Raw genomic sequence first — 21059 nt, 5'->3', positions numbered from 1 at the left:
GCGCCTCACGGAGAGCTCTGATTATTTCATCAATGAACTGAACAGGCACCCACGACGCAATCACGTTCACCTGATCCCACTTTAGCTATTGCATGATCAGATTTATCAACATCTTTATCTCTGATCCAAGTTTTGGAACCTTGAACCGTGTAAGCACAACTGAGGCATCGCTAATGCAGGGCATTTAATGATGGTGAAATCTTCAATGCCATGTCAAATGTCAACTGATGTACACTTATCAGTAAACATTAAAATTGTGTGTGATGTCGCACAAAAGTTCGTATTGCAAACCCTCGGGTTTAGATATATGTCGTATTCGATTGAACCGAGGGACGGAACCGTTCATAAATTCCAAAGTCAGCGTAAATTACATACGTATCTCTCAGCTTCAGTTGCACAGAGGTGAATTTGAAAGTTTTTTTCCCTGATTCTGGTTGTTGTTATTGTTGTTATCGGTTTTAACGCCATTTTTCAGCACAAGATAGGCTATACATGGCGGCCAGTATTAATGGCGGAGGAAGAACCCTATGAAAACCGGGAAAGAACCACCGACCATCGAGAAGGTACCGACAAGCTTTCCCACATACCCACATTAGCCGAGCCAGAGACACGAACCCACGCAGACAGCGATGAGATGGCAGTGGTCCGTAACGGTGTGCGCTTTGACCACTCGTCCACATGGGGCCTCCTCCCTGATTATGGTACAAAAGTAGTCATTATAGTGCCAGTATGTATGTTTGTCTTGCATCGCTCTGTTACGTGCTACAAGATCTGGCACAACTTACTTGAGTTGATTCACTGTATGCATATTCTTATAAGAAAGGCATCATCTAATGGCTTCTTCGGCAAGGAAGTTTTTGTAACATTGTTTGCACCTATCCAGATCGGAAACCGCAATAGCCTTGTTCCTTAAAATTATTTAATTGACCTCTGTGTCTTTTTTCTCGACATTCATTTTATTAACCTCTTCATATCAGCGAGCATGATAATACTGGTAGAAAGATCCACACGGTCAGTAGAGCTAGTATGCGACTTGTCTCCGTTACCGTATCTGAGACATGGTCGAGCCCGTGTGATTCACAGCACTCCTAATTTTATTTTCTACCGCAAAGTTCACATTTTATTATACATTCACCTTTGCCTTTATTATGGTCATGTTTCATTGAATTTTTTGTATACATGATTATTCTTTGATATGATTTTCGTGGATGGGGGGTTGGTGCTATTTCGTGGTATTCATTGTTCAGTTGCCACCGTTTTATCTCATGGACTCTCTTAGGGAGGAGAGTCATGCGCAAAGCCTTGATTGTACGCGCCTGACAATCCTACTCGGTGCACTTGCTAAATTTATCCGGAGTAGAAGGCTAGAATCCAGATAGGTAATACAAGTGTAAAGCTCCCACATGCCACTACTCGACAGATATTTAATCGTTTCACCTTAGAAAGGGCACACTTTTTAATGCGTATATCAAGCGACTCAAGATTCTATGGTCAAAATCATATGTGGTATTTATATATGTCTGTGACATTTTTCAGCGTCGACACCCACTTTGCAAAACTCTTGAAACTATTGTAACTAAAGTGAATTATCCACACTCGATGTGGGACCTTTACAACCTTTAAAGACTTCTACTGGAGATTTCTTTCATGTTGGCAACGGTAAATGTCAACTGTACAGTTTTCGTGCGTCTGTTTCCCGTTGTTGACATATTTAGATAATTATTTTATGTCTTCATTTCAAGACTTAGTGTGGCGTTAAGGTATGCCAAATCTTAGTCTGCGACCTTAAGTGCATGTATTGAAAAATACATGGTTATATCAATATATTAGACAATACTCAGGAAATAAATCATTGTAGAAAGTTATGTACCATAGCATGGGCATCGATAAACTATATATATATATATATATATATATATATATATATATATATATATATATATATATATATATATATATATATATATGTTTGAGGGAAATCATGATCAAACTATTGTATTGGATTATATTACATACCCTTTTTAAGCTGATAATAGTTCTCTCAATGTACTAACTGTTCCAATATGATTGTATGACAATAATTTACGTATTAGTGTTGTCAAGGAGGAAGATTGTTATGTAGCGTGTGTAAACTGATATGCACTGCTTTTACCAACCTGTAATGCTTGAATGACTTCATTAACTGAATTGTGCTTCTTATTGTTTAATATAATTATGCTATGTGTCAAATTTGATTTTCATCTTTGATTTCGGTCCAAATGTCTAAATGTGTTTTGTGTTATGATTCCTTTTTTAGAACATTATTGATGTAGATAACATTTATATGAACCCATTTTTCCTTTAGGGAACTTTTTTACTTACGACTTCCGGAAAAGCTGAAAGGTCTTGCTATAGCATCGAGACGGTCTATACTTAGAGCCACCAACATATACGTCGAAGCATATGTGACAACAACCTGAACAAAATAGCAAAAATATTATGGAAACAAAAATAATGAAAGGAAGAAGAAGACGAATTTTATGAAACTAACTAAAGAATGTTGAAACTAGTAAATTCATTTTACGAAAGGATTAATAATTGAAAAACGAATTTGTAAAAATGGGAATGTCTATCCACAACTTTAATCAAACTTATGAATAGCGTATCAAAATGTAAAAAGTCTCAACTTGTTGACTTCAAATACAAAAATAAACATATATATTGTAACACTGCCTTTACATTCATTAAATGCTGTTTTTATTCCATTATCATTTAAGCTGGAGACATGCAAGGCAAACTAAAGTCAGCTACCACATGAACGTTTTGTGCAAGATGAACGTAACTATTAATTCTTTATTCAGATAGGGATTTATTGAACATAAAAATATTTAACGTTAGCTGAAAGTCCATTTCGTATGTGCGTTAATTATACTTACTTGAACAAATTTTATAATTTTACATAGTGCATTCCCAGCATACCAATAAATTGTGATTTTCCAAACGAGATCAGTGAGTACATTCATGATTCCAACAGCAAGATCTAAAACGATAGAATAGAAATGTTTTTTTACTAAAGTAGACTACCACCCTAAGGGTTTAATCATAACCTGATCAGGTCAGGTCGGATGTCGTGGTGTGAAGGAAAATACCCTTCAAGTGTCTTCGTGTGATTCAACCTTTCTTATGTATAAGTTATGTTATATATAGCTTAATCAATCGATCAAACTTTCGATAAAGTTCACTTTCGCCTTTTAAGTAAAATTTCACTTTCTAAGTGATTTTCTTGCTCTAAAACATGAGCCTGTCCCACATGGACATATTTAATTTCTCAACGTGCGAGTTGTTGAAAATAGGAAACAAATCAGATAGCCAAAAATAAACCTTTCTTGGGAACGTTTAGCACATAACCGAAACACGACAAATCATCTGATCAAACATCAAAATGAGTTAATTGTCGCATCTTCCACATAAATAAAGCTTCAACAAATGGCAATATTGCCTATAGTTTGGGTCAGGTTAGTATGTTTACTGGTGTTTGCACTTATTTTTATCAAATGCTCTTCTGCTGTCTGAAATATATATACTAAGGGAAAGAGAGAGACGAATCAATTTCAGCAAGAAAATAAAGACCAGGAAATTCCATGATTTAACCAGAAGGAGAGAATATAAAGTAATATTAGCAAATTTGAACAGATTTACATTTTTGGGGAATAATGTTAAAGGTGGTATTGTATTACAAAACTTAGGTATTGTTGATATCGCCAAATATAATCCAGCTTCACAACACTCCCTCAATGAAATAAGATGACCGTTGCTTAATGGCAAGTGATAATTGTGTACTTTATATTTATTACGCTTATTGTTTCTTTAGCTGCATTGTTATTTGAATATATTTTAAGCACTGTTGTTCATGTATGAGTTTCATGGGGGGGGGGGGGAATGGCAGAGTGGTCTAAAGCGCTCTCCGTTACGGATCAATGCCATCTAACCTCTGTCTGCGTGGGTTCGCGTCTAGGATTCGGCTAACGTGGTTATGTGAGAAAGCTTGCCAGTAGCTTCTCGTGGGTCTTCCCGGGGTTTTCCCGGGTTCTTCCTCCACCATTAATAATGGCCGCCATGCATAGCCTATCGTGTGCTGAAATATGGCGTTAAACCCACAACAACAACAACAAGTTCCATTTGGCTTAATTAGTATATCGTAATAATATTGATATTTGGACTGTTTTGACTATTTTAAATTTAAGCTTCTTATCATGTATCATTTTCTCAAGTATCCAAATAGATCCGTCCATGCTATTAACCGGTTGTCTACCTTTCTTGCTTTGACAAGAACCATGTCCATTGATTTCTGATAATGGTAATTATCGTTTAATTATCTTCGATTGAACGTAAACCTAATTTTGTTTTAGGTTGCATGAAATGCTTCCACAGTCGAGTATTCAGAGTTACAATAACGCTCTCAACTACATAAGCTGTTTTGTGTGAGGTATTGAACTGTACTCAAAATCTGGTTTTCATCCGTTCAAAGATTTTTCTGTAATACAACGTTTTTGATGAAACTCAAATAGTATCCTCAGGAACTTGATATATGAAGCCATCTGACTTGTTCGTTGTTTATCTTTTCTGCCCAGGTATGTTTTCTAAAACAGTATCACTGCCTAAATATACGCGTGTCTATTGTAGTTACAGCTGTTGTCTTTGTTCCTTGCCTTCATATACCTATGTCTGATTGGACATAGCCATCGATCTGACTAGCATATACCATTTTGCATGGAAATCTTTCCTTCTCATTTACCAGTGTAATGTACATATTATAGTCCAGTTAATCAGTGCTTCTTGTCAGCGTATGTAGTCATAGTTTTGACTCGTTTAATTTGTTTGTTTGATATTTGTGCAAGAAAATTAAATTTCAGCTCAGTAGTAAGAAAAGGTTTAAATGACATTGTTGCCTATGTCGAATAGGTGGACACACGAGACATTTAAAAAGAAATTTCAAAAACAACTCCTAGAGAACGTTTATGCTTGATATATTCTATTTACACATCATCAACGAACCAAAAAAGCGAATTTCTAGAGTATGTTTGCTTATTCTCAGCAACTCGCAAAGTTGATTATTTTAATTCTGAATCAACAGGTCTATATGTGCTATTCATCTGACTGATTTTGAAACCTGTGTTTCATATTCAACGTCATCATTTACCGTTTTAAATCAGCTCGATTCTCGGTGTTTTGTTTTTCTGTATTTTTGTATAAGTTTTTTTTTTTTTAAACTGACCATATCCATATAAAGTTTACTAGATCTAACACATTGTGCCGTAAATTTGGCCAAACACAAATTTGTATTCTGGCTACGTTCATAATATATTTATCTCCTTGTAAAACATTACTTTCACTGTCTTTATTCATTTTTAATGCTAGTTTATTTATTGTTATGATCATCAAAATTAATTTTTAAATCAGAATCTGTTTACAACATACTATCATATAGTTTTCATGTTTGAAAACATTATTCACATTTGTTTTATTGTATCATAAAAAAAAATAATCTAACTGGACATAATGTTTATATCAATACATTGAAAACTGGTTTTGTTTCAATATAGCTCTAGGCCATTATTGATTGTGCGTAATGTTCACGAGATGACAGCTGTTTGTTGTTGTTAATATGTTCAGAAATTTAGGCTGCAAACCTTTACATTCTTTGCTATACTTATTAACATACATAACGTCCCAAACCGTATATGAAAATTTCACGTAAGAAGATTGTGCTTCACATACAATGAACAATGCTACTCTAAAGGACCCGATGCCAATCTTAGAATCATTTGCACTAATTGATTATGATTAAAACAATTAGGTGTTAAAAAGCGTAGACTATGTAAATTTAAAGGTTATACAAACACGATATTATATATGTGGCCATCTTACTACGATAACACAAAAAACACTATCATCAATGTTTCATTGAAAATGGTAGACGTCTTAAAGTTATTAATATTTACATCGTCAGCCTTTATTCAGTACATAATTAACTACCGTTTGTATCATCAAGCCAATTCATTGATTAAGCTTGTTTATATATTGTTTTGGAATCGTAAACAGTAAGATATTGTACGAATATAAGTGATAACAGGCTAGGAAATCATCCAAGATCATTTTCTGTACATGCTCCAAGGAGGAAAATATTCCACGAGTCCACAGTGGGCATTATATTGCTCCCCTGGCTTACATAACTTAATCTTTGACACTTTGTCTAAGATGACGTCATTATGTTTCAAAGAACACTACTCTATGTATATCGTACCCAATCCTTTATGCCATGTCGAGGCTACCTTGTATAATACAGTCTGCAATACAATTATTCCCCAAAATAAAGTTATAACAAATAGTCGAAATTCAAGAACACAATATAACTCACCCACTACGTTAATGTTGTATAACCCAATTTATCGAACTCGATGAAATCGGTCAACCCTGTGGTATGCAAATATCACATACGTAAGAACAGCTAACCCACCCTTTGAGAGGAACATCCCTCGAATGAAATAAAAATGTAGAGATAATTGATTTTCGGACACAAATAAGTGTCCCATGCATACCTCCTGAAGAATGAACTTTGACCAGAGTGCATGCTATGTGTGTGGATTTGCATCATCTGAGAAACAAGGAACCTAATGTGAATTCGATTAATGCAACAAACGTTTCAGTATACTTTATGATTTTATAATGTGTTTTGTTTGCTTTTCATCGATATATGCTTTACATAATTTTAGAATCTTATCTTGCACTTCATGTTAACTTTTAATTATATGCATACATATACATCACAAATTTCTGAAAATAAAAATCGTACTTTGTCTATAATTAATGGTGTGCTAGTGGCATTAGCATTGTTGATATAATAGTGTGTGTGGACATAAAGGTTTGTTTTACAGACATGCACATACCAAATTAAACATCATATCCTTAACCTGCAAGTTTACTGCCTAACGATACTGCTTAAAACTACCACTATAGTTTACGTATTTGATTATCATTGGCAAAGGTTTGCTAATGGTAAAATAACATTTTAATGCAGCGCATTCCTTTCACATCAGCTGTTGATGATGCTACGTCTGATAATTGAAGTAATATGATTTTAATTGTGGGAAGTGTCATTAAGCGTGAAAATGATCATGTAAAGAAATAAAATTTGACTTTTCCCAAATTAATTTATAATTTATTAAATAAAATCCTCTTGACAAGAAAACATTGTAGGAAATCTAATGAGTTGACAAAACACTGAAGAAAAAAAATCTCTTGATTTAATGTAGGTAAAAGTATTTACTTTACAATATTTTGAGGGAAACCTCCAGACCTGCCAACATGTTGTAGGAAAGCCAGATGAAGTAACAACTCATTGTAGAAAATACCTCTTGACGTGATATTATATTTCTGTAGAATCGCCTGACGTGACAAGTTATTGTAGTCCTATCTCCTATGTACGTTATTAAATTATTTTTTTGTAATTTTCTATCCATTAAAAGTAAAACAGGTTAAAGTATGTCAATCTTTTAAGTGAATAGAAGAATATTCAAAATAATTCAATAACAAAAATATACCCTAGTTCAATCCTCGATCCTGCTCTGTCTATTGATGTATTTGATTCGCTACATGGATATTTGACATTAGAGGTCATATGTTTCATCAGACTTATTTCAATCCCGCAAGAGTATCGCAAGAGTATCCGTGTTAAAAATTCCGAAATGCCTTTATAAATAATCCCCGAAAACACTATTCGTTTGCATATATCAACTAATCTAAACCATGAGTATATAATACTAAACATTTGTTAAAGGATTACCCTGTTTCATCCTATATGTCGTATACGATTTTATGTTGTCCACTGGCGTCAATAATTGGAATCGCAAATGATAATTGAGTACCGTTTTTACTTCCTCAAGTGGTTCGTAAATAAAATATCATGAATACAATTTCATAAGTTTAGTGATGAGTTCATTTTATAACTGACATTATTGACCCTACAGGAACAAACATGATTCACGGGTATTGCAAAATATGGTGTGCTGGACCATTAAGGAAGTATTAAAACTGACACGTGGTTTCAGTGTCTATAGAAATCTGCATTGTTCATGTATAAATTAATACAACAGTTGTAGTATATGTCGGGTCTTCCATCTAGGCATTATGAAAAGTGTACTTATTTTGTAAAGTATTTTCTATTCAGTCCATTTTGTCCCTCTCTGTATAATATATATGGTAATTTTATATTTATAAACCCACTTAAACGTGTGCTGAGTAAAAATCATGGTACACTATTTCCCTACTCTGAAGAGGTCTTAGGTACTAAAACACCGATGTGAATAGATATAAGAAAATATTGATAGGTTGACATGTAGTGCATGATTCCTTCATTCAGCTCTTTTGCATTCAAAACATAAAGGTATGATACATACTTTCACTGCTCTAAATATAAACATCATTAAACTTAAATTATAGTATGAATAACATCAATATACAAAATTTTCAAAGTCCGTCTTTTCCCCGGTATCTGAAAATTTAAACTAATGTTTTAATAAACTTTACATCTACAATGGGAAGACACGCACGAACACACTCACACCGCAAGTATGTTACAGTTCTTTGCTTTAAAATCAAATTGCATGGTGTCAGTAGTAACTCTCAGCTAAAGGCAACAACACAACATGATATCACTAATTAGTCATTTTTGACATTAGTGTGCGACGAATGGTCATCTCGACCAACTGCTTTGCAAGTTTTATTGTCGCATCAAACATAATTTATAAGCAGTAAACACTAAGTCAGTCCTGACAGCAGGGAATTCCATGATTTGTTGTAAATATCATCAACATCATGCAGGTCCTTAGGGAATTATATTTATGAGTCGGAAAAAATGAACATGCTTGTATTGCCGTGTTATCAGGTCAGGAATCATTGAAATACTATTAAATACGAAGCGAATTCAATTTCTAATCTTATATATATATATATATATATATATATATATATATATATATATATATATATATATATATATATATATATATTGCTTTACAAGAGATTCGACTGAAAGGATCTCTTGATGATGCTTCATTCCCATTTGTTTCTTGGTTCCTCATGATGAACTTACCGCCTTTGTCAGAAGACAAATCTTAATAATTTAGAGCGCTTAAGTAAAGACAAAAAGGTTGACAGAACAATGTATCTGATGCAATAAAAGACAATAATTTGATTATAGCAATAATATTCTAATAAGAGGCTTTCATACAGTTTTTCTTGAAGGTAAGTAGTTATTTAGAATCAATTTCTATCACAATGTCTGGACAACAGGTGTTGTAAAGTACATTAGATTTCTTCATAATAAACATACGATATCGACTATACTGTATTTGTCATTTTTGTTATTCGTATAATGACTGTTTGATGCTTTCTAACAAACAATAGCCATTTATCACTCGTGTCATGAATAGGAACATAGCTTCAATTATAGAATAAAAAAGGTATGAGCCAGTGATATTATAGAAGCATGTATCTGCACAATAGAATGAGCCAATGACTGTGTACCAACAGCTCATACGTAAAAATATTAATTTCAACATGGATTTGCGTTTTGAAACAACTACGGGTCCTTTCATATGACTAAATATCAAAGTTTATATTAATGTTCGGTCGATTGGAGAGAGAGAGAGAGAAAGAGAGAGAGAGAATCATTATCAGCTCTGGTATAAAGAACAATAGGAATAGTAAAATTAAAATAAATTTGAATATGTTATTCTGCGTGACAAAATGAAAGAAGAGCGCGAAAATAAATTAATCGTTTATAGGTCGTCCTTTATTGCGTATTGTCAATGTCAAAGGACACATTATCAAACATAACGTATCCCACAAAGGATTATTGTTTTCTAAATGACCATTAAGGTACAGCATTTCATACATCTTTACACTAATCAAAATGTCCATATTTTAAACAAATATCAGTAGCTGTTGCAGCAAATTATTCCCAGTAAACATAAAAATACGCTGAATTGAAAGGCTTCCTCGTGATATAAAAATGATTAAGGTCGTATTTCCTTTGTTAGCAAATTACCTTACAGCAATAGAACCCATGCTATAACAAAAACATGGCAGACTTCATGGAAATCTAATATCAAATGAAACCAATACAGCAACTTATCAGCGTGCACAAAATTGCTACACATGTAATGAAAACAAGCGACTCTTTTAAGTCTGTTAACACCTTCGAACAGAAAGACAGGATTATGTACCTGGTCTGACTGAGTGATCCCTTTTCCCCCTCGGATTAAGCAACCACTAGTCGCTAGAGTTTCATTCGTTAGTGAGATTTACTCAACATTTGTCTTGCACAAAAGGCAGTAGAAGAAAATAAACCTTAAACGAAATTTATATAAACCAGAAAAACGTACCTACAATATTTCATACCACAGACATTAATTTATCAAACATATATGCTTTAGGTAAACCACAGATCACATAAATTGCATAATGTTATAATCATACATATATTAAAGTTGAAGACGAAATTAAACGTGTACGAAGTTATGTGCGATGTTTTGTACAACTTTCCTGACTTGATTGGCTTAGTATTTTCTTATGGTATTCTCCCTTTATGAACAGCCTCGTTATAATACTAAACACAAATTTACAGATTAGAAACCTTGTTTAGACAAACTTAAAACGAACGATAGAGAAATCACCTAAACTTCATCATTGACGTTGCTAGGAGTCTGAGGGAAAATATGTACATTTGATAACAATGCAATCTTTCTCTAACAAAAACCGAACGCTTACGTAAAAACTGATTCTTTACTTCCTTACCCAGCCCTCACCATCTCCTACACTGTGCGACGAAATTCAATTAAACTTGAGTTTGTTCTATATTGAAAGCATGAAATAGAAATACGATGTTATCAAGCCTTTTTGGAATTACCGAAACGAACTGCAAGTTTTTGTTACACCTTCTGGCGTTACACAAATTGATGTTTTCTAAATAGATTAATAATGCGTTTTATGTAGTATATAGTATTTGGCTTTTGTTCGTGTGGCACGTCATTATTTGCTAATTTGCCTGTAAGAAACCTAAGCTGGATTATTTGTTCCTTTATAACAAATTGCAGACTAAACCACGATTTGAAGTTGCTAAGAGGTAAGACAAACAATTCTTTTTGCCAAACTCGTATTGATTTCCATTTATGACCTTAATATAGATTACATGCTGAATGGTATCACTACCTTTTCTGGTGGTTTTGTTTTTGTTCTTTTCATTAACGGAAACTAACATGAGAATGTATATTACTGAACCAGATATATTTTGAGCATATCATTTGGTGATTAATCTGACTCAGTTTCAGTTTTCGAATTGGTATGCTTTCTAATTTGTGTGCTTTTGTGAAGATGGGCACTAACATTAAATTGTACCTTTTTGACAAGATATTTATAGAATCAAACTTTAGAGGCGTAGTCGATACTGAGAATGTTTTCCAGATCAAATTTATGTTCCATGTTTGTTACCATCTATGTTAAATATGAAAATTACAATTGTGTGTGATCTCTACAACAATAAGAACCCAATGCACTTGCATTTTCTGCAAAAACTTTTTCCTCTTAAACATTTTAATGTTCAAGTGTAATAAAACGAGTTTATCAGATTGTGATATGTACTTAATTAATCAAGAGTGGTTTAACTGAAAAATATAATTCTAAGATTTGCATCACTATATTGATCTTAAGTTAATTCTAAGCTATTCAAATGTACATACCAGACACACAGATAGGCAAAAGTATGATTAATACAATACCGTGCCACGTCTGCTTCTATTATGAAACCCAGAGATGAAAACTCCTTGCTCTGAATGACATGTTAAGGCACGTATCTTGTGGTAATGGTGTAATGAACACGTTTTATTCGGGTCTACATTTCCCAAATGCTTCTAAAGTTTGTTTATACATTTTCAGCTTAAGATTCTACTTTTTATTAGAATATGTATATTGTAGTTCGAGTCAACATTTCCCATAAGTGATTATATAAGTTCCAAATTTTTGGTTCTCCTTCAGCACTATTTATACCAAAGCGGGGAAGAACAATACGCTTCTCATAACGACGATCACTTATATGTCAAACGAAGATAAACGCTATAAATTGAAGACTATGCGTGTTACATATGAAAACTACATAAAACATGCCACTACCATCCCATCTGGACATCGCGTTGGATCATACGTCTCTGTGTGATTTGTCTTTAGCAACCATGAGAAGACATATAATCTACCACCTTGATTCGCCTCTCACAAACAACATAAAGACAGAAACCAGGAAGCAAATATGTCATTACGCATGGTTACTATTTCTCATGATACATCCTTCATAACTCTCGACTGACTAATTTGCAAAGGTCGCGGGTATTAAAACTTACAATAAAAGACATGTGTGGGTCATAGCTCCCAGGGATGCTTATTTTTCTATTCCTCGGCGAGTTAAAGAGACAATGAAGGCCCATAATATTAGAGCATATTACCGTGCTATGTTTGCTCCTATCCAGGTTCTCCTAGATGAATATAATGCTTTTCCTGTAATCTCACTTGTGATAATGGCTGGGGGTGTACGAGATTTTGCTTTAACTTTTCTCGAACTGCCTTTATACTTTTGTATTTACTAGTTTTGTTTGCATGCGCTCATTTATTAAGATATTAAGTAAACGAAAAAAAGACTTGTGCATGAGTTATTCAATATGTTATTAGTGGTATCATCAGTTTTGCTACTCACATAATTTGTACGCTACTTTTAACCAAGGTCAAGTCCATATAGTTCAAAGATAAATACAAAGTTATATATGAAAATAAAACGAACGAAAATTAACTACTTGCTAATGTTTTTATGTGTGTTTTACTAGTTAGTATGTATGGAACAAACGACTAAGATAGTGCATCGCATGTCTCAATCACTGTTAACATCTTAGAGAAGGAACCAGCGTGTTATTTTAATAGCCAGTTTTCCTCGTCATAAGTCAAGAAAAACACGTAAAAGCCTACAGTTTAGAGATCTTAGGAGTTATAATCTGTATTAAAGTAAGGTGTCAAATAAAAAGCTTTCATCCTTTTACATGAATGTAACCTGCAAAATTAGAACAAACACAATCCGCTATATCTCTCTCACGAACACACACGCATACACACAAACAGATACATATGCACACAGACATGTGCACATATATCAATAACACATAGAGGCCCAGTTCACTTCAATACAACTTGCAGCGATCAAGCATCAATAACGTCCTGTGACTGTTATACGTTATCGATGATCCAACGTCAGTGCGCAAAAGGAAAACCTCCTGGCAAGAAACAAATAAATGTGTATTTCCTCCAAAATCGTTTAACCAAGTTGCCATATGTTTGACAGAAAAAATAAATGATACAAACTTCATTTATTGAGAGCATCTTATCAACTAGGCCCGCTTTCTTTTTAAAAAGATATTTTTATCAGTAGCAAAAAGAGAATAAATCGGCGCTTGCTACATAATCTCGACGATCGCAACCTTTCTTTTTAACGTAATACTACACGAATATGTATGATACATATAAATAAGAGTAATTAAACATGGTGTATTCCTCGCACGGACTGTGAGCATCAGTGTAGATTTTTGTATAGTTAGAATAGTCAATGCAATCCCCAAAACACATCACATCAATGCATATAATCTTTTAAACGTATTCTAGCAAACACCTATAATTTAAAGTCGCACATTATATACTTATTTAAAACAAACATTGTTATAACCATAATAAAAGTGAGGCTAATATATTTCGTAACTTTGATATTGTTCATATAGGTTCAACGAAGGTCTCTCTCTCTCTCTCCCTCTCTATGGGCGAAGCTAAACTCGAATGTGGTTTGCATTTCTTACATACTCTCCTTAAAACACTTTCCTAATATTTTAAAACATGGAGTATTTATGGAATCGACATTACTATGGGATTTATACTAGTTTGACTCGATAAATCTTCAAATATCCATTACAGGACGTGAACGAAAACCGATAAATAATTACAGCCCGCGTGTGATATACGGATAAGGATGGAACGTCCTTTCCGAACGCAATATTATTGATATGGTGTTGTTGTTGCTGTTGGGTTTAAAGCCATTATTCATCACATTATTTGATATGTCTGACAGCCAGTATACCTGGTGAAAAATGAACCCGAGAAACCGCGGTATAATCCATTCACCGACAGGGAGCAACTGCCAAGCTTTCCCACATATGTACATTGTTCGAGCCGATTCTAACTCACATAGGCGGTGGAGAGATGTGTGCGTGTTCTGTAAGGGCAAGTTATTTAACCACGTATTCGTGTATGATTAAATGGTTAGCATAACATTGTACCTCTCATTACACCTTTGATAAATGTGGTTCTGAAATTTAAAGAATTTGCAACACAGTTAATAATATCATAAATAAGATCATATTCGCTTTTCTTATTCAAACGCATTCCTCTTCAAGCAAGTTCAATATTTTTATTTTTATCGTATCAATCCGGCCTTTCATCTGGAATGGAAATTTCTCAAGGATTGGTGATCTTCGGAATATATAAAGCGTTGAATGTGTGTTTTTTTGGCGAATATTCGAGATAAATCTGATTTATATGTAATTCTTAGCGTGTAATATTACTCCATGAAATCTAAGTATACACAATGTTTGCATTATTATAGCATAACATTTCCTCATGCCAGCGAGGATAACTTTCAAGATGTTCCGTACATTATCAACTGAAGCCAAACAAACGATTGTTGTAATAGGACCATTACAAATTATCAGCTACTGATTAAATACAAGCGTGCAGAATAGAGTGATGAAATCAATATTAATAAAGAAAAACTCCACTGTACTCTCTTCATGTCCATAATGACATAACTAACCTAGATTCTAAATAATAATATCAGAATCACTTCACTGGATAGTGTATATGGCCTCATATAAAACAACCCGACTTGCGAAAATATTTTGTTCAACAGCATTTCGTGATAACAGACCATGTGTCGTCGACTAATCTGCTTCGGCTAGATATTTTATCTTACCTTTCCCACACTGCTCTGTGAACAAAATGCTTTACGTATTCACTTACGATATGATTTATTACTGAGTGTATGTATGTCTACTTTGGATGTAAACTATAAGAAAGATATATATTTGTTTTGCACAGTTCGAGGCAAATTGGTCTTTACTGTTTTCGTAACGTGTAAAAGGCCTTTATGCAATTGCAATAATATCAATTATATATATATATATATATATATATATATATATATATATATATATATATATATATATATATATATATATATATATATATATATATATATATATATACAATTAATAAGGCGCACATTCAAACGTTTTTCAACGTTACTGGCGAAAAAAGCTCTTCCTTAGGGCAAGATAAACCAACTTATATATAAAGTATAAAGATTTAGCACAGACTATATGAAACATTGTATACTCTTCCATGTTAGAATCACTAGGGACAATTTAGAACTATGTTAATATTGTCTAATGTACACCTCTAAAATCCATGTATAACACTTTCCGCTCCGACTAGTGTACATTTGGATCTTACTCTGTCTCTCCAAATTTCAAACATTTTGCCTTTTATGATACCGCAAACAACGGCAATGTGGGTTCATTTCCCTTAGTGGTAGAACAATAGGCACAATAATAGCACCATTATATGGAACGGCGTGGAATAAACACATCTAAATAATGCACCAAATAAAGGGTGAAACCAGTTGGTATTGTATTTCTGAAATGCAAAACAAATGGCAATATCTGCACCAGTAACTGTAAAATGTCTTTCAATTCGCTAACAATGTCCACCGAACCATTAGTTTCACTATAGAGCCATCCGACAGGACGAATATTCTAGCTTGTGTCAGATCCATATAACAATATCGAAACAATGAAATGGACTTGTCGTTCATAAAATATAAAACATTTCTTTACCTGAATCGTTGCGTGGCGAGACTCTGGTTCATATATAAATTTATTTTCTATATTTAAGATTGTTTTGGCATACACTTGCCTAATCAATCATGCTAACACTTCAGAGAGTTGAAAGCAGACTGAGAGCTGTTATTGGCGACTAAATATAAGCAAAATGACTAAATGTAAGTGTAAAAGTAAAGCTTGTTGCTTGTGGGTCCTTTTCCAATTACAACATTGAACGTATTAAGTACATTTATATAAGTTACACTTGATTCACGTCAGGAAAATAATTAAGTCAAAGTTGTGATTAATTAATTTGCTCCAGAGAATACGTATGTGTGTGTTTAATACTTATTGTATGTGTGTGTTTAATGAATGTTTAATGTGTTGTTGAATGTGTTTGTTTAATTAATATGTAATGTAGATGTATTAATTAATATTTAACTTATGTTTGTTTTTAATTAATATTGAATGTATATGTGTGTTTTCGTGACAAATATATTTAAGTTTGCTTGCAATTAATTTCGCGCGAAAAATTAAAATGTAATGATAGGGATAGATAAGTCGTTCAATACACAAGCGTCTTCATTATCGTCGACTCTTTACAGTGTCAGAAATATGTATTTTTTTCCTTGGAGCAAAGCACATGATTCCGGTTAATATTCAACACTTTCCTTATTTGGGCGAGGACCATATATTTTTTATTATTCACGTACTTCCGCACTATTAGGTCCCGTCTCATTACGTCTGGTAATGTTTGTCACGTACATTGCTTCTTAGTAATAACTTTAAAAGGGCTTTATGAACTGAAGTCAATGTTGTCTACGTTATTACTTAACTAAGAGTAGTATGTTTATTTTCTCAAGGTTTCAGAAACGATTATAATGGCGTTATGGTTCTTGCTAACTTAGAACTTTGCCCTTAAATTGCATCATGTTGCTGGAACATCCACGGATACAGTCATAATGTTTATACGGTAAATCTTTCATAATATGACAAACGAGATTTGGTAAAGTATCAGATTTTAGCTTAAATGGAAAAGAACAAGATATTTGCAAGCGTTTTGATTTTGAGCATAGAAACAACAGTTATACAGACCTTACAAATATTTTATAAAGTAAATCCTCAGACTTAAAATTCTTTTTATTTTCAACAAAACCGCCAGCGATTATAATTTTATTAAACGCAATATAAAATACCGGGGATGCTTATGAAAGGACGCGCAAGAGATGAGTGATAACTATTCTGGTATTTGCTTTCTTGCTGATAAAAATAAATATTTTAAAGCGAACCGCCAATTCCACCCGTATGCAAAACGAACGTCTTCTGAATGAAACGATAATGTTTAGTTTGCAGCAGCCGGTTATTCAGGTTTTGCTAACGATGTCCTTTTTGCCCTGCAATTGACACAACATTTGGCTGCAATCATTTTTGCGCTTTTTTATAATCCTCCTGGGCGATTTTTAGACATTACTAAAAGTTTTAATGTTAAGACCCTATTCTAACATAGTTTTCCTCATGTCGTTCACAGCATGATACAACATATTTTAATACGACAGGACAGCACGATGGCACGGTGCTTTTTGATAACGAAAAATGGTGCAATTAGGCCTAAACATAATAGGACTCTAATTAAAGATTTTATAGTTGAAACCATCCTGAAGACATTTCAAACTTTGTCATACATTTCTACAATTTCAGCACTAGTTAAACCAGGATAATAAGTTATTGTTAAATTGTTATTCAGACCCGGCAGGCATTTTAACTATGCAGCTTACAACACTTTTAGTAGACTGTGTCGAACCAATGCGATATTCATGTAATTACACACAGAGCGGATGAATATATATTGTAACAGTTCAAAGCAAAACACATGCAAATGGTTTGACATTACACGAGCTCGTTTTGCTTTTTTTCTCGAAGCTTTAGTATATAACAACGAGAATGGAAATATATATTATGGCAGACGTGAAACATCATCTTCTGAAAACATGACAATAACGTTTACTATAATTGCTCGTTTTTGTTTGGATTTTTATTGAACCGATCTTGGCTCCAAACACACGAAAGAACGGTTACGTGAAGAACTTCATAAGCAATACAGTTCGGTAGTTCTACATGCATATGCTTATAGGGGTATCTTTATTATTTTATGCATTCAAAGGAAGGCAAACATTTTTTAACGGAAATGCTAACATCAGAAATGTCAATCGGTTAAGTACAACAGAGCATCAAGACGATACCCTCTTCAATAAGCATGCATCACTTACAAATAAACAGCATTCTCAGTTTTCACGTTTTATTCAGTTTACGATTATAGTCTACGTGACTTTAACATATGGTCACTATATCTAATCTGGATCTTTCCAACCGTTTGTATCCTGTATATATTCAATGAATAGTCATTAATATTAGCTGTGTCTGCTCAATTTCCTATCGAGAACTGTTATCAGATTTACGGGTACGAAAATAACATAAAATGTGTGCAAACATTTACGTTCTCGATTATCACGGCTCAGCTTCATTTTTTTCAGGAAGATTTACAATAGGGCCATCACCTTACATTTGTATTGGAGATATACGTTTCTGACAGCGTTAATTATATATTTAATTAATGGATATGTCATGTAGGAAATCTGGATCATTTCTATCGGTGTCAGTTCTAAGGAGGTTATATGTACATATATATATATATATATATATATATATATATATATATATATATATATATATATATATATATATATATATATATATATATATATATATATATATATATATATATATATATATATATATGTATAACAATGCTAATGTCACACTCATGAAACCACAGACAAACTTACCAGCTATAGCGAGATTCAGGATGAAGAAGTGCATCCTGGAATGATGTCTGCGGGACAGGCCTATAGCGGTCAAAACAACACTGTTCCCAATGATGATGAATATCAAGAATAAGATGAGGAAGGTGATTTGTTCATTCTGGAAAGAAAAATAGAACATATTCATGAGTATAGTTTAGTGTAATAAGGATGCCAAATCGGAAATATATACCCATATATGTGTGTGTGTGTGTGTGTTTTCGGCTTGCAGAACACAACCTAGACTGAGATCACGTGAACACATAATATGACCTAGAGATATAATAATAACGATTTAAACATTTAAAATCAGTGCCTTTTGATACCCGAATGCAATCAACACATACTTAAATAGGTGTAACTCAAAAGCTAACGATATTCTTTATAAATATCGAACACGGGCATTGGCACATATATCCAATACATTTTCGGTGTTGAAAGTGAATTTGAAATGATGATGAAATTTGCTGTTAGCTTGTATTGTCTGTTTTGTATTCATGTTTTTTAGATGTCTCAACGCTTTGTGTATTTCAGAGTCGTGTACCTTAAAGATAGATGATAGCCGGTTTGAGATTGTGTCACTGATGTTGCAACCGTAGCTTTCTAACCGTGTGAAAAAGGCAGGTCTGGCCGCAGTAGGGGGCTCTGGTTTCATTGCAATTACTCTCTGAAACAGGTTCTATTCAGCACGTAAGTCGACGAGAATAAATAATAATTTGGGATGTTATAATAGCCACTGTGGTTATTTGGGAATAAAATATGTCTGACATTGTGTTTCATTCGTTGAAGATAAAGTGATGGTTCATTGGCCTTTTATATGATTCCTTTTGCTGGATAAATTTAAAATGTAGCCAGAGAATGTTCAAGTCCGTGCTTGTATATCGGATCAAGCGTTTGCCTATTTCCCGGCTGCAGAACACGACTGAAACAGCATCAAATATCGATCTCATTAATGAACTTTATAACTTGAGCAATACACTCCGATGTGCTATCGTGTGTTTACCACAACTCGTATCAAATACATTGTTTTTAATTAGTCTTTGATATATCTAACATGTGCACGAAATGTCTCCTCCACAGCACGAATAATGAGTCTTTGCTCCTCGTGGATACGATGCAATCAGCAGAAGATCACACAAGTATTGCATGAGTTCGAAACGTTGCACTCATTATCTGTTTTCCATTTCTGAATTATGTCCAAACTTATGTATAGTTGACGTTTAATATTATTTATAATCTTTGATGTATAGCATATCAAAATATCTGCAGCATATATTGGCAGTCAAGAATGCATTTAACTATGCTGAAAATAGCGATATTGATTACAGTGACTAACAATACGCAGCTGTATAGCTACCGAGAGTAGTTTTCAAAAAGGTGATCGCATGTTGTTGGATCTGATGTACCATAGTAGCTTATCATTTATCATACGTTCCATATCGTTCCAAAACGCAGCTTCTAAATGATAAGGTACGATAGTTGGAATGACTCCTGTATAACAAAACTGCGGGGAGTCGGCTGTTCTTCAGAAGTATTGAAAATATGTACCGCTGTATTGACAACTATGTCTCGAAAGTGTTCCGGAAGATGATACAGGATATGATCTGGTCGTAATACAGTATCGTGGGATGGTAGAAGACTTTGTTATAATTGTTTGAGCATGAATGGTTTCTTGGGTGATTTGAAACTTGAATGAACAATTCATTTTTTTTTTTAAAAATTGAAGTTACACTATTTTAAATAATCTCTCAAATGCGAAATTTTATTTTCGAAAACGTTTACGTCAGTGTAATTGAATTTATGGTACGGATGTGACCATTCTTAGAGGCTTTTTTAATGCTTTATTACGGTGCTTTATCTTTTATGTTTTGTACCATACCTCATACTGAATAAAAGACGATACGTGATCTTACATGATTGTTTTGCTCTCTCTAATTTTAGGACGAGCTTTGGTTGGGCATATGCAGTATTTCTTAAGCCCTTCAGTTGTTATCAAAACGACCATCTGTCACATTTGACTCGCACGGTAATAGAAATCCTTTTCTATCTCCCTTGTTCATTTTCGATCTCTCTGCCCCAGCATTTGCGGTTTTGGGAATATTTACTTTTTAAATATATTTGAAGGTTGTCACTAGCACATAAGTCGCCACCAACTTTCCAGGATAAATCAGGTATAACAGATGGCTTGCATATAGTAAGAGTC

The 21059-nt window shown here is 33.6% G+C and overlaps 1 protein-coding gene across 1 annotated transcript in view; it reads right to left on the bottom strand.

The window, feature by feature from the left end:
* The window catches only part of LOC149790733 (cardioacceleratory peptide receptor-like), a 47158-nt gene extending 28154 nt beyond the window's left edge, over positions 1-19004 (bottom strand). The window contains exons 1-3 of the mRNA XM_089971436.1: positions 18842-19004; positions 2916-3019; positions 2362-2455 (exon numbers count right to left, since the gene is read on the bottom strand). Coding sequence (XP_089827562.1) covers positions 2362-2455; positions 2916-3019; positions 18842-19004 — 361 coding nt within the window. The remainder of the gene's footprint in view (positions 1-2361; positions 2456-2915; positions 3020-18841) is intronic.
* Between the last annotated feature and the right edge of the window lie 2055 nt (positions 19005-21059).

This window comes from Sinohyriopsis cumingii, chromosome 10 (assembly GCF_028554795.1).
Source record: "Sinohyriopsis cumingii isolate HCF-2022 chromosome 10, ASM2855479v2, whole genome shotgun sequence".
Classification (NCBI taxonomy): Eukaryota; Metazoa; Mollusca; class Bivalvia; order Unionida; family Unionidae; genus Sinohyriopsis; species Sinohyriopsis cumingii.
This window is presented reverse-complemented; position numbering and strand designations above follow the sequence as displayed.